At 31.7% G+C, this 14699-nt stretch overlaps 1 protein-coding gene across 2 annotated transcripts in view; it reads right to left on the minus strand.

The window, feature by feature from the left end:
- Positions 1–14699, minus strand: part of LOC109094914 (contactin-associated protein-like 4) — a 135688-nt gene that overhangs the window by 106262 nt on the left and 14727 nt on the right. For both annotated transcript variants that reach the window (XM_042733301.1, XM_042733299.1), the window contains exon 2: positions 2490–2600. In XM_042733301.1, the coding sequence (XP_042589235.1) occupies positions 2490–2600 (111 nt within the window). The remainder of the gene's footprint in view (positions 1–2489; positions 2601–14699) is intronic.

A 14699-nucleotide genomic window follows, 5' to 3' on the forward strand; every position in this document is an offset into this window, starting at 1 on the left:
AACGTCATCATCAAATTCGCTGATGACACAACGGTGATAGGCCTGATCACCGACAGCGATGAGACGGCCTACAGAGAGGAGGTGAGCACCCTGACTAAATGGTGTCAGGACAACCACCTCTCACTCAACATCGACAAGACCAAGGAGCTGGTGGTGGATTTCAGGAGACAGAGCAGAGAGCACACACCCATCACCATCGACAAGACACCTGTGGAGCGGGTAAGCAGCTTCAAGTTCCTCGGTGTTAACATCAGTGAGGATCTCACCTGGTCTACACACACTGATGCAGTGCTGAAGAAGGCACATCAACGCCTCTTCTTCCTGAGACGGCTGAGGAAGTTTTGAATGAGCCCCAGCATCCTCAGGATCGTTCTACACCTGCACTATGGAGAGCATCCTGACGGGCTGCATCACTGCCTGGTTTGGAAAACAGCACCGCTGGCAACCGCAAAGCTCTGAAAAGGGTCGTGCGAACAGCCAGCCACATTGTTGGAGGTGAGCTTCCCTCCCTCCAGGACATCTACACCAGGCGGTGTATAAGGAAATCCCGGAGGATCATCAGTGACTCCAGCCATCCTTCCCACAGACTGCTCTCTCTGCTGCCCTCAGGAAGACGTCTCTCGCAGCATCCGATCCCGCACTAGCCGACTGAGGGATAGCTTTTTTTTCCCTCAGGCTATCCGACTTATGAAACAGTCTGAACTAATACACCCTACAGCATACTCCACAATATGGTATGCCACACACTGCACTTTAACTTTGACAGTTCAACACCGAACTATTTAACACAATAATCTACCTGCTACCACTGGATTCCATCCAATGCACATCCATAACATTTCTGTATCCAGCCCACGTACACTTAGCATATTTTCATGCGTATATATGTCTACATAATCTAGAATGTGTACATTCTGTGTATAGTGTATAATGTGTAGTGCTAACTGTATGTATGTACATATTGTGTAAAATGTGTAGTTCTAACTGTAAGTATGTCCAATAGTACACTGTGTGTACTGACTATATGTATGTGCATATTGCATATTTTCACCTGTTGAAGTCTGTATGGTTATATGTTAACTGTTTCTGCAATTTCTGGTGCACGCTCCCAAGAATTTCACTCACCAAGGCACATGTGCTGTGGTGATGTGACAATAAAGTGACTTGACTTGACTTGACTTGACTTGACTTGAATTAATGAACTATTTCATGTCTTTTCATTTACAGTAGCATGAACCACGAGTAGTCAAGTAACTCCAGTATTTTTTAAATAAGAAATCGACTAGCAGAAATCAGTAGTCATGCAACCCCTTATATAAATATATATATATATATATATATACACGCCAAGGCAACATGTAATTTAGAATAAAGTGCAAAAATAAAACAAATAAAACTAAACCTAAATAAAAATTTATAAAAACTATAGACATGTTTTAAAAAAATATATTAATAATAATAAAAATGGCTATATAATTACTAAAATGTAAACTAGAATCAAAGGGAAAACATTAAAATAAAACATTAATTTAAAATATTAACAAAAACCATTATAACCATTTATCTAAAATGAAACTGGTTAAAAACAGTATGCTTTACGTTTAGTTATTTTAAAAGCATTAACTGTAATATGCTTATTGTAAAATGTTTTTTTTTTTTTTTTTGTTTTTTTTTTTTTACAGATGTTTTAGTTCATTTTAGTCTCAGTTTTAGTTCAGTTTAGATAATTTCTATAGTGCTTTAAACAATAAAAAATCTTTTCAAAGCAGCTTCACAGTAATAAACAGTAAAATAACAGAATAAATCATGCAAACTTGACTTTTTAGTTTATTCTGGTTAAGAACTTCCCACATAGACAAGAACCAGCAGGACGTAATTGTCCGACTGACATGTAAAGCGACCAATCAATCAGATATATTATCCATGATGACTAGAAGCGGGTAAATATGAAATTATTGATACCACATTAACAGACCAGCGTAGAACATAAGAGTCAATAAAAACAAAGTACAGAACTGTTCTGAATCTGAGTCTGGCTGAAGATAAAATGTCACAGAAATTAGTAGAAATGGTTTGTGATTTTGTAATCTGAATCCTGCACATCTAAAAGTAATTCTTTCACAGATATAACTCAAAAACAGCAGAATATAGATATTTGCTCATGAATATCTACTTCAAAAGCTACTGAATGCCTCAAACGAAACTTTTGCAACCAGGTTTTGATGCCACTAACCTGGTAAACATTTGCACAATAAATCATTTTTCCTCAGACATGATAACTGGATGACTGGAAGACTGATTTCCAGATGATATAAATATGAATATAAATATAAATGTGAACATTTTTCAAAAATCGCCCGGCAGCCATCAACAACTGCCTCTCACTTTGATGGAGGAGTTGAACAAAATCTAGTTTGATCATAAAATGTGACATGAAGGTGCAAATGATGAAGCGTAGCAGTGAATATTGACTGAAGGTGTTGGATTACCGTCTCTGCGGTTGAGTTTGGCGAAGCCCGGCCCGTGACTGTTGGACAGCTCTGATGAACTCGTGAAGGCTGACTGAGGCAGAGCAGAAACCAGCGGAGAATCACAGCTCTCTACAGACACACAGAAACACACATCAGAACCATACTGACGCACAGAGATGCTCTTCAAACCACTGGGGTCAGTTAATACTTTTAAGCGAGAACATATTAAATTGATCTAAATTGACAGTAAAGACATTCCTGTTTCAAATAAATGCTGTTCTTTTGAACTTTCTATTCATCAAAGAATCCTGAAAAACAAAATGAATCTCTGTTTCCCACAGAAATATTCAGCAGCACAACTGAATTCAACATTGATAATAATCAGAAATGTTTCTTGAAAATGTTTATTTTTTTGTTAGTTTAAAATATGAATATTTATGTAATATTTTATTTTATTAAAATCTTTTTTTTTTATTGTTTGTGTGTGTGTGTGTGTGTGTGTGTGTTTGTATATATATATTTATATATATATATATATATATATATATATATATATATATATACGCACACACACACTACCAGTCAGCAAATCACCATATTAAAATGATTCCTTAAGATCATCTGACACTGAAGACTGGAGTAATGATGCTGAAAATTCAGCTACGCATCACAGAAATAAATTACATTTCACAACATATTCATGCAAAAAAAGCTATTTTAAATTTTAATAATATTACATTAATTTACTATATATATATATATATATATATATATATATACTATATTTACGGTAGGAAATTTACAAAATATCTTCATGGAACATGATCTTTTATTAATATCCTAATGATTTTTGGCATAAAAGAAAAATCGATAATTTTGACCCATACAATGTATTTTTGGCTATTGCTACAAATATACCCCAGAGACTTAAGACTGCTTTTGTGTTTCAGGGTCACATATATACATATGTATATCTGTCCAAAACGATCTGGAGGATGTATTTAGAAAGTAAAGAGTCAACATGTCATGTTAACTTCAGTGCCAGCGAGACTCACATCTGCTGACATTCCCATCAACCCTCACATCAGCGCTAAAATTGGGGCACTTGAGGATGTTTTTAAAGCCCATCCAGCTTTACGTTTATTATTCAACTTCATAAGAAATTCAAGACTGTTTAAAAAGCTTTTACCTACAGAAAAATCCCTTTTCACAAAGCTGACCCATTTTTCTCCATATGAAACACACGGTCAGGTGACCTGATTTAAATAAAACCAAGCGTTTTCGTACAGCATTATTATTTATGTATGTGTGAGAGCGTGCTAAAGCTATCTTTCTTCACTTATCTAAAGAGAAAGCAGTGTGTTGTGTAAAATATTCTGTACATTATTCCTCTAGTTTTATTGCAAACGGCTCTTGTTTGCATTCCTACCGAAGTACAATAACGCTTCCTATTACTTTTATGGTAATAGTTATTCCCAGAGTGTGTATTGAATAATATATGTCAGAACGTAATTGTCCTTGTCCTGGTTTGTATAATCAGCTTCTGAGGCTCTATATAGTGTGTGAGTCCAATGTATAAAGCACAGGAACTATGAGCAGAAGCCTGAACTCTACTGCTGCAATCATCTTCTCTCTAACACATCATTCTGAAGACTTATTTTAGAAAAACAGCGTCTCATTTTCATATCAGAGAGTCATATGGTGAAAGCTCTGGGCACTTTGATGGTTTTTGCAGTTGTGATTTTGTGATTTTTTTTTTTTTTAAAAACAGGATTGGATTTTATTTAAGATGCTATAATTATAATAATAATAATAAATAAATAAATAAATAAATAAATAAATAAATAAATAAATAAATAAAGATATAAAAATATAATTTACATAAATGAGAATAATAATAAAAAAACAGCATATTATGAAAATATAAATAATACTTAAAATAAATATTAATATTTAAAATAAAAATAACATTTAAAAATAATTTAAATTGATAATAATAATATAAAATAATGTAAAAAAAATATATCTAAAAAATAAAAAAATGAGATTAGTAAAAAAAAATTATAAATAAAAAACACTAACATTAAAAGCATAAAAATGAAATCAGTATGGAAAACAGGATTGGAGACCGTTTCAGCAACTATAGTATTATTAGTAATAATAAAAATAATAAAGTTTCAGCAACTATATTATTATTATTATTATTATTATTATTATTATTATTATTAATTTTATAACCAATAAAAAACAAATAAAAACAATAGATTAATAAAATAAAATAGTACATAAATATTAATATTTAAAACAAAAAATAAACACATTTACAACTAAATTACAATGATATGAATAACAGTAGTAGAAGCAACATAAAATAATACTAATATAAAATTACAAATCTTAAATCAAAATCAAATGTAAATTAATACAATACATAAATATTTAAAACAAAAAAAAACTGAATTACAATATTATTTTTTTTTTAATAAATACAAACGTAAAAAAACACAAAAAAATATAATACATAAATTAATTCAAAACCAATAACACAAAAATGATGCTCTATATAGTGTGAGAGTCCAATGTATAAAGCACAGGAACTATAAGCAGACGTCTGAACTCGATTGCTGTAATCATCTTCTCTCTAATACATCATTCTGAAGTCATACTTCAGAGGAACAGCGTCTCATTTTCATATCAGAGCACTGTATGGTGAAAGCTCTGGGTCCTGTGACAGTTTGGCAGAATCTAAATCGTGTCCTTCTGGCTCTTTTCTTTTCCTTGTTTTCAGTGAGGAAAACAGAATGGGAGTCAGTTTCAGCCGCTTGTCAATATAAAGGCCCCTGCTATCCGTCCTGTGGCTGCTGATTGTGGAGAAGACCCTGGCGCAGTATGGAGGCTTTCGGTTCGGTCACGCTCAAATCAAAGCGTGAGGAGAGACAGTAATGGACGACTGGCTGACTTCAAACAGACCAGGTCTACAGAAAGCAGCTCAGCCTAACATTACAACATCAGCGCAACGTTCACCTCAATTACCTTCAACATAACAGCTGAAAGAAACCTCAAATGATTCCACAATGTCACATGTTTCTAAGTAAATCATAAATGTTTCTTAAGCAGCAAATCAGAAAATTAGAATGATTTCTGAAGATCATGTGACACTGAAGACTGGAGTAATGATGCTGAAAATACAGATTTGATCACAGAAATAAATTACATTTTACAATATGTTAACAATGTTATATGTAAAATATTTAATGTTAACATGTAACATACACTGGAATAATATTTCACAATTTTTACAGCATTTTTTATCAAATCAAATCACCCTTGGTGAGCAGAAAAACATAAAAACAAATTATTAATATTATTAATATTATACAATAAACTAATATAATATGATGTACAAATTGATGCAAAAAACAGGGGAAAATAACAAATAATAATACTACTACTAATAATAATAATAATTAGACAACAATAAAATAGATTTAAAATATATTGTTAAAATATAAACACTCCTTCAAAAGTAAATAATAGAAAAATATTTTTATATTATTTACCTTTTTAAACAGTGTTTATACTTTAACAATACATTTTTAATGTATTTGAATTAGGGCTGTCAAATGATTAATCACGATTAATCACATCCAAAATAAAAGTTTTGTTTACATAATATATGTATGTGTACAGGGTATATTTATTATGTATATATAAATACAACACACATAAATTATATATATTTAGAAAAAATATTTACATGTATATACATTTATATATTTATATTCTTATATTTTATATTATATATAAATATATTTAATATATAAACATAACATATTCTTCTTAAATATATACATGCATGTGTGTGTATTTATATATACATAATAAATATACACAGTATACACACATATATTATGTAAACAAAACTTTTATTTTGGATGTGATTAATCATGATTAATCATTTGACAGCCCTAATTTGAATGAAACAAATATAATAATAGATCACTTTTCTTCTATACACAAATACAGTTTTTTTTTCAAAGACTTTCATAGAAATGAGATTAAATGAAGAACAAATGAGATTTTATTGCCTCTCAGATGTTTTTTCTTCATGTGCTTCAAGAGTTTCTCAAACTATCTGAAATTAAAAGATAAACTCAAATGTCTCATCAAATGATCTGAGCTGCTCTCCACAATAATTTTATATCTACATACTCACTGCATGTCAGTTTTCCCATTTAGTTTTATTTCTCTTAATAAACTTCTGAAATGAAACTTATGAAACTTAAGTATCCTGAGCTCTGAAGGAGCAACACCTGAGCAATGAAACGTCCACAAACTGAACTGAAACACTCTTCTCAAATGAATGGATCTTTGAGTTTGTAATGGAGAAGGAAATGAGCACAGGACGCTGGCGAGGTGTTTTTGATTGATTGGAAGCCGTAATGTCCTGACAGATACGAAGGCCACACTCATCTCCGCTCTGCTTTTACAATTTGCTTGCCAGTTCCAGAAACACCAACAACTGTAGATGATACCAGGAGAGCAGCGCTAATGATGATAATTCATCATATGTAATGTACGGTGCTGTTGCTTTGATAATACTTATTTCGTTTCATATCACTTATACATATTCAGACTTATCTGAGGACGCAGAAACGCAGTGACAAGCCAACAATCACCTCATTTCTCTCACAACAGCTGCTGAGGGCCTATTAAACCATTTCACACAGTCAGAGAAGAGTTGAACTCCAGTGTTAGAGATAAAAACAACACAGAAACCATCAATTCATGAACACTGAACTTAACAGGAACTCAAAACCGACTAATACGGGTTTATGTAGGTGATTGAAGATAGTAAAAAAGTGATTGAAGGTAATTAAAAAGAGACACTTTTCAATAATAATAATAATACACAAAATGTTCATATTTAAAACAAATAAATGCTAAAAAGATAAAATAAATACACTTAAATAATACTACATAAATACACTTAAAAAATAAATAAATACACAATAAATAATAAAACAAAATAAAATAAACAATATATAAAACAAAGTCAAATAACATTTGAATAATAATAATAGTAATAATAATATTTTTAAATAATTTAAAATATAAATGATAAATAAATATATATAATAAAAAATAAAAACAAAAGCTTAATAATAATAATAATAATAATAATAATACATAAAACATTAATATTTAAAACAAATAAATGTGTAACAAAGATAATAAATAAATAAACAAAATTAAATAATAATAATACATAAAATAAACATTGATATTTAAGGCAATAAAACCATTTAAAAATAAATTATAAAAATCAATAAACAAAAATATATAAAAGTCTAATGAAAAAAAATAAAACGTTTAAAAATAAATACATTACATATCAAAAATCTGATGATGATGATAATAATAATAATAATAAACCATTCTCATACAATGTTTCACAATTCAATCAATTCCAGATTGATAAAAACATTTTTTTCCCTCATTTAATATCTGGTTTTAATAAGAAATGTGTTGAATTATGGAATTAATATGTGTTGCAAGCCATGCGTCATGCTGACATGTTTGTATTGTCATTAAAAATGTGAGGCAGAGGTTGTGAATGTGCATTTATAAAATGAGCAGATTGTGCATGTGTAAACGCATCTGTTTTTGCATGGGCCTCTTGTTCTCTGCATGCGAGCCAATTCATTCATTGTGCTACACAATCATTAGCAATGTTTCCATGTACAGCTCAAAGTTTTGCATTGATTGGACAGGCTGGAAATGGTTTCAGCCAATAGCACGCTTTCAAATAGGTTTAAATAATAATTGGTAAAAAAAAGTGATAAGCTCTTCAGAGACTTCCCTCAATGACTGTATCTCTGTCTTTTCATATTGATTCTGACAAGCCACTTCATTCAATCAGCAGCAGTCTAAATGCAAATAAATGTAGATTTTTACATTTTCAACATTCATGTCATGCACATGCGGTGCAACATGGGACGTTTTTTTAACTGTACTGAAGGAGTTCATATATATGTGGTGTAACACTTGTTCACAGTTTTTCATAAAAAAATGTATACAAATAATGAATAAATATTAAAAAATAAATAAAAGTAAAATAAAATAAAATATTTAATAAAAAATAAGAATTAAATTATTATTATTATTATTATTATTATACAATTTTAAAACAAACTCAAAATATAAAAGTGGAAAATCAAACATAAAAGAAATCAAATAAATAATATAAATATAATTAATAATAATAATCATTATTATTATAATAGGTATTAGTATTATAAATTACTTAAAATTATTTTAAACAAATGAAAAATAACTACACAAATGAAAGTGACAAATAACAGACAATAAAATAGAAAATAATATTTAAAACAACTATATTTATTTAAATGTGTGTGTGTGTGTGTGTATTTTTTTAAACAAAATAAAATAACATTTAAAAATAAATTTAAATAATAATAATAATAATAATAATAATAATAATAATAATGGAAAACAAATAAAACAAAAAATATGAAAACAAATAAAAAATTAAAACAAATTATAATTCTATAATAATAATTTCCATAATAATGGAACATACTAACAATACATAAAATACATATTAGTATATAAAAAAAATACTTTTAAAATAAATAAATATATAATAAATACATTATGCATTTAAGCAGAAGCCTTTAGATCAAAAGGTTATCTTAAAATCATGAAAATTCAGAGCACACCACATTGATTACCATTGTCAAAAACTATGGTTTTTATATGATACACCAAGGTACTTCTCAAATACGTAGAACGTGCTGGTTTCTAGAGATACAAAGCATTATGGAGATCTCACTGAAGAGTTGGACAGTAAGAGCTGAAGCAGCATTAACTGTGTGTCACTGCAGCTGTCTGACGCTTCTGTGAAAACTCAACCTGTTAAACTCCGCGATACTTCCAAACCTGCGAGAGCTCTGCGACTCACTGACTAATGCCGCACAATCTGATGAGTGGCTACATCCAATCTTCCCCCATTATTTATTCAAACTTACATGGAAATTACTGAGCAAACTCCCCGAGCAGCACACTGTCAGCGGCTGAGCATCTGCCTTTGATCCGAGCCTTTATCTCAGGTAAACACACCTGACAGCCGGGCCACAATGCAGCCTTCAGCAGCACACAATTACTCTGTTTAACAATGCAAAACAATTAAGGAAAAATGTCATGATGACAGATTCCCTTCTAAGACACGGGCGAAGCACAATGAGGGTAGAGACATCAGAAATCATCAGCGACCATCAGATTAACTCAAAGCAACGTTATCTAACAAGGTGGGCACGAACGTCAAGATGCATCCCTGTGGCGACTAGCCATGCATAATACATAAATACAGCAGCGAGACAAGAGCGTCATGCATTTTATATGGAGATGTGCTTGGATGCCGCAACATGCATGAAACAAACATCAATTACATGCATAAAGAAATGCATATGAGACAATGCATGTTTTATTATTCTGTCAGTATCAGTGCATTGTTTTCATGCTTCTGTGACATTTTTTTTTAACATGAAAACTGCTTTGATTTCACTACTGGGATAAACTTTCCATCTGCTCTGTAATTCCCTTTGCTATGCAGTACATATGAAGTATGCAATGGATAAATACTAGTTTATATGGTTTAATGCCAGTTTAAGTTCACAAAGAGTCCACTAACAACACATCCTTGTAAAAAATAAATAAAAATAAAATGCAGCACAGATGAAGTATGCAGTGGATAAATACTGTATTAGTGCTGTCAAATGATTAATCACGTCCAAAATAAAAGTTTTTGTTTACATAATATATGTGTGTATTGTATATATTTATTAGGGATGCACAAAATGTTCGGCAACCAAAATAATTTGGCCGAAAATAGCAAAAAAAATATATTTCGGTGTTTGGCCGAATAAGCGAAAAGGCGGAATAATATGTACTGAACAATGACTAACGGGAACAAATAGAGGCACACACTAATGCAGCAAACATGCCAGCAGTGTGAAAGTATTTAAAACTATCAGAGAAAGAAGCATGAAGCACCGACAGCGAGAGACTGTTTAGTGCTGCATCACGTCTCCGATGAGAAGAAGAGGTGGCTGATGCTGGTGGTTAGGGTTAATGTATAATGATTGAAATTGCAAAATTACCTCAAACAATTAGTAAATAAACTGCAGAATGTTATATTTTCTAGTGCATGCACGGATTGCATGTATTCTGACAGCGCTGCATGAGCTCGTGGCGCCAGGGTTCAAAGTCCAAAGCGCGAGGAAAACCTGCATTTTGGATTTTTGGTTATTTAATTGGTTGAAATGGTGATGAAGAAATAGGACATAATTGGGGTAAAAATGTGAATGGGGGTGTTATGTGAAAAACCGTGTTAGGTATTAGGTATTTAGGTCTTCAGCCCAGTGTTCGGGCTTCGGCCAAAAATTTTCATTTCGGTGCTAATATTTATTATGGTATATACAAATACACACACATACAGTATATATATATATATATATATACATATTTAAAATATTTGCATGTATTTAAATGTACATATTTATATTCAAATAATTTATATTATATAGAAATATATTTTAAATTCAATTTTTCTTCAATATATACATGCATGTGTGCATTTATATATACATAATGAAAATACACAGTACACATACATATTTTATTAGTTTTTTTAACAAAAACTTTTATTTTGGATGCAAAAATATATAATACAGCACATTTGAAGTATGCAGTGGATAGTCCACTACAACAAATCCATTTGAACAAACAAATACATATTGATATTTAAAACAAACAAAAGTAAAATGCAGCACAATATGCATGCATGTGATGAATATTAATTGATTTTGTTAATTCCAGTATAAATTAACAGTCCATTACATTAAAATATGAAATGAAATACATCAAAATTTTTTTTTTTAATTTGAGTTTAAATTAATAGTAATTTAATTTAAAATTTGTATTGAAATTAATATAAATAATATTGAATAAAATAAAAAAAAAAACAAAAACAATACCATTACAATTCAATGCAACTAGCTGAGAGCAAGTGCATTCCATGTTTCAACCATTATCTGGTCCATATGAATGCATTGTTTTCCACACTTTTTGTGATATAACACATCACAAACCGCATTTCCAAAAAACGTTGGGACACTGTACACAAATTGGAGGTAAAAAAGGAATTGGGATAATTTACAAATCTAATAAACTTATATTTTATATTCACAATAGAATATAGATACATACTCAAAAATGTTGAAGAGGTGTAAGACATTTTTGAACATGTCCAGCCAAATATTGGCTATCCATTTTGGATTTCACGAGAGCTACACATTCCAAAAAGTTGGGACAGGTAGCAATAGAGAGCCGGAACAAGTTTACCTGTACATATACGGAACAGCCCCCCCCCCTGTGAGGACCAATTTGATTGGAACATGAATTGGGTAGATAACAAGAGCCTCTCAGAGTGGCCGAGTGTCTCCTCAACGTCAAGATGGGCAGAGGAATCACCAATTCCCGCCAATGCTGACGGCGCAAAAAATAGTGGTAAGCAATATCAGAAAGGAGTGTTCTCAGATAAAATTGCAAAGAGTTTTGAAGTTCATCATCATCTACAGTGCAATAATATCAGGGTCCAAAGATTCATAGAACTGGTAACAATCTCTGTGCGTAAGGGTCAAGGCTGGGAAAAAAAAAACCATACTGGATGCCCGTAGGATCTTCAGGCCCTTAGATCGGCACTAAAGCATCACATACAGGAATGCTACTGTAATGGAATCAAACACATGGGCTCAGGAATACTTCCAGAACATTGTCGGGTGAACACAATCCACCGTGCCAGTTCACCGTTGCCGCCGGCTACAAACTCTATAGGTCAAAAAGAAGCTATATCTAAACATGAGCCAGAAGCGCAGGCGTTTTCTCTGGGCACAAGCTCCTTTAAACTGGACTGTAGCAAAGTGGAAAAACTGTTCTGTTGGATCAAACGATCCGATCAAAAATTTGAAGTTCTTTTTGGAAAAACTGGGATGCCATGTTCATCCGGACTAAAGTAGGACCAAGGACAACCCCAGTTGTTTATTATGCCTCAGTTTCAGAAGCCGGCATCTCTGATGGTATGGGGTTGCATGAGTGCGTGTGGCATGGACAGCTTACACATCTGGAAAGGCACCATCAATGCTGAAAGGTATATCCAAGTTCTAGAACAACATATGCTCCCATCCAGACGTTGTCTCTTTCAGGGAAGACCTTGCATTTTTTCCAACATGACAAAATGCCAGACCACACATACTGCATCAATTACAACATCATGGCAGCGTAGAAGAAGGATCCGGGTACTGAAATGGCCAGCCTGCAGTCCAGATCTTTCACCCATAGTAAAAACATTTGCCGCAATCATAAAGAGGAAGATGCGACAAAGAAGACCTAAGACTGTTGAGCAACTAGAAGCCTGTATTAGACAAGAATGGGACAAAATTCCTATTCCTAAACTTGAGCAACTTGTCTCCTCAGTCCCCAGATATTTGCAAACTGTTATAAAAAGAAGAAGGGATGCCACACAGTGGTAAACATGGCCTTGTCCCAACTTTTTTGAGATGTGTTGATGGCATGAAATTTAAAATCAACATATTTTTTCCTTAAAATGATAAATGTCATTTATGTTGTATTCTGAATAAAATATTGAAATTTGAAACTTCCACATCATTGCTTTCTGTTTTTATTCACAATTTGTACAGTGTCCCAACTTTTTTGGAATCGGGTTTGTATTGTATATATAATATATATCTTATATATATTATATATATATATATATATATCGATATATATTATATATATATATATATATATATATATATTATAGCATCAAAACTTCATTGATATCATTACGGGGAGAAACTTAAGATTGACTGAGACATTTTCCATCTGCTCTTTAATTCCCTCTGCTGTGCACTACATATGAAATATGCAATGAATAAATATTAACTGACGCTGCCAGTACAAGTTAACAAAGAGAGTTGCTTTGTAACTCAATATATCTAAGTGTGTGTTCAGCTCAGCGGAGGTTTAACCTGTTTAATGGTCCAGCAGGTGTGGAAATGTTCCAGCACTGCTGCATATGACTGTTTCTGACTCAAAAGCCAGTCAGATATGGCCTGAAACTCTGCACAGAAATTCATATTGCTGCAGCATTCATAATTCAGTACTAGCTGAGATTATCATGAGCTGATCCTCGGGTGGTAGTATGAGTTTTCTGTGTTCATACGGACGCCTGAGACTGTGTGACTTCTGAAAGCCTTCCTGATCAAACGTGTGACGTTGAATCATTTTCTTCTGGATCTACCGCTCGCTTGTGTTATGCTATTTTTAAACCAAAATGCTGCGAAGACAGTCACATGATACTGGAAATACATGCTTAAAAGTCGTTCAGTGTGTCTGTGAAACACTTCAGATTAACAAAAGATGATCAACCCTTTTCTTTTTCACTATATAGGGGACACTGGGGCGAGTTGACAGAGTCTTTATCTCAGTAATAGGGTTTCAGTCAAAAGTGCAATCACACAATGTGTTCTCTATCAACAGTAACTGTATTATGAATGTGAATCTGAACTGAGAGGTTGGACCATGAGTTGTTGTTTTTTTTTTTTAGGATGAAAGGTCAGGGCAAATTGTCACATTTGCATTAGAGCAACTTATCAGTGCTGGGTAGTAACTGATTACATGTTATCTAATGTAAAATAATTACATGAACCCCAGTCAGTGAAACTCTGACTTAACAATGTTTAATGTGCTTTGTTGTTTATAACTAAGAATGGAACACATTTTCTTTATTTTTGTATTTTTATATCAATACAGTACAGAATAATCTTTTGTAAATCTGTGATAAACGAGTTAGGAAAAAAGTAATCTAAAAGGAATCTAAAATTTGTAATCAATTACACTTATAATTTTAATCATGACATTTGTAATCATTAGTAGACTACAATCTGAGTCATTAAATAGATTATAATACATTTTGAAATTAATAAAAAAAATGTTATTTCAAATAAATAAATACTATTAATATAATCAGATATATTATATATTTTTTATTTAAATAGCATCATATTTTTAAAATGTTTATATCTTGCTAAATCGCCATTAAATTGACTATTATACATTTTAAAATTAATTAAAAGATTTTAT

The sequence above is a fragment of the Cyprinus carpio genome, chromosome B10 (assembly GCF_018340385.1).
Source record: "Cyprinus carpio isolate SPL01 chromosome B10, ASM1834038v1, whole genome shotgun sequence".
Lineage (NCBI taxonomy): Eukaryota > Metazoa > Chordata > Actinopteri > Cypriniformes > Cyprinidae > Cyprinus > Cyprinus carpio.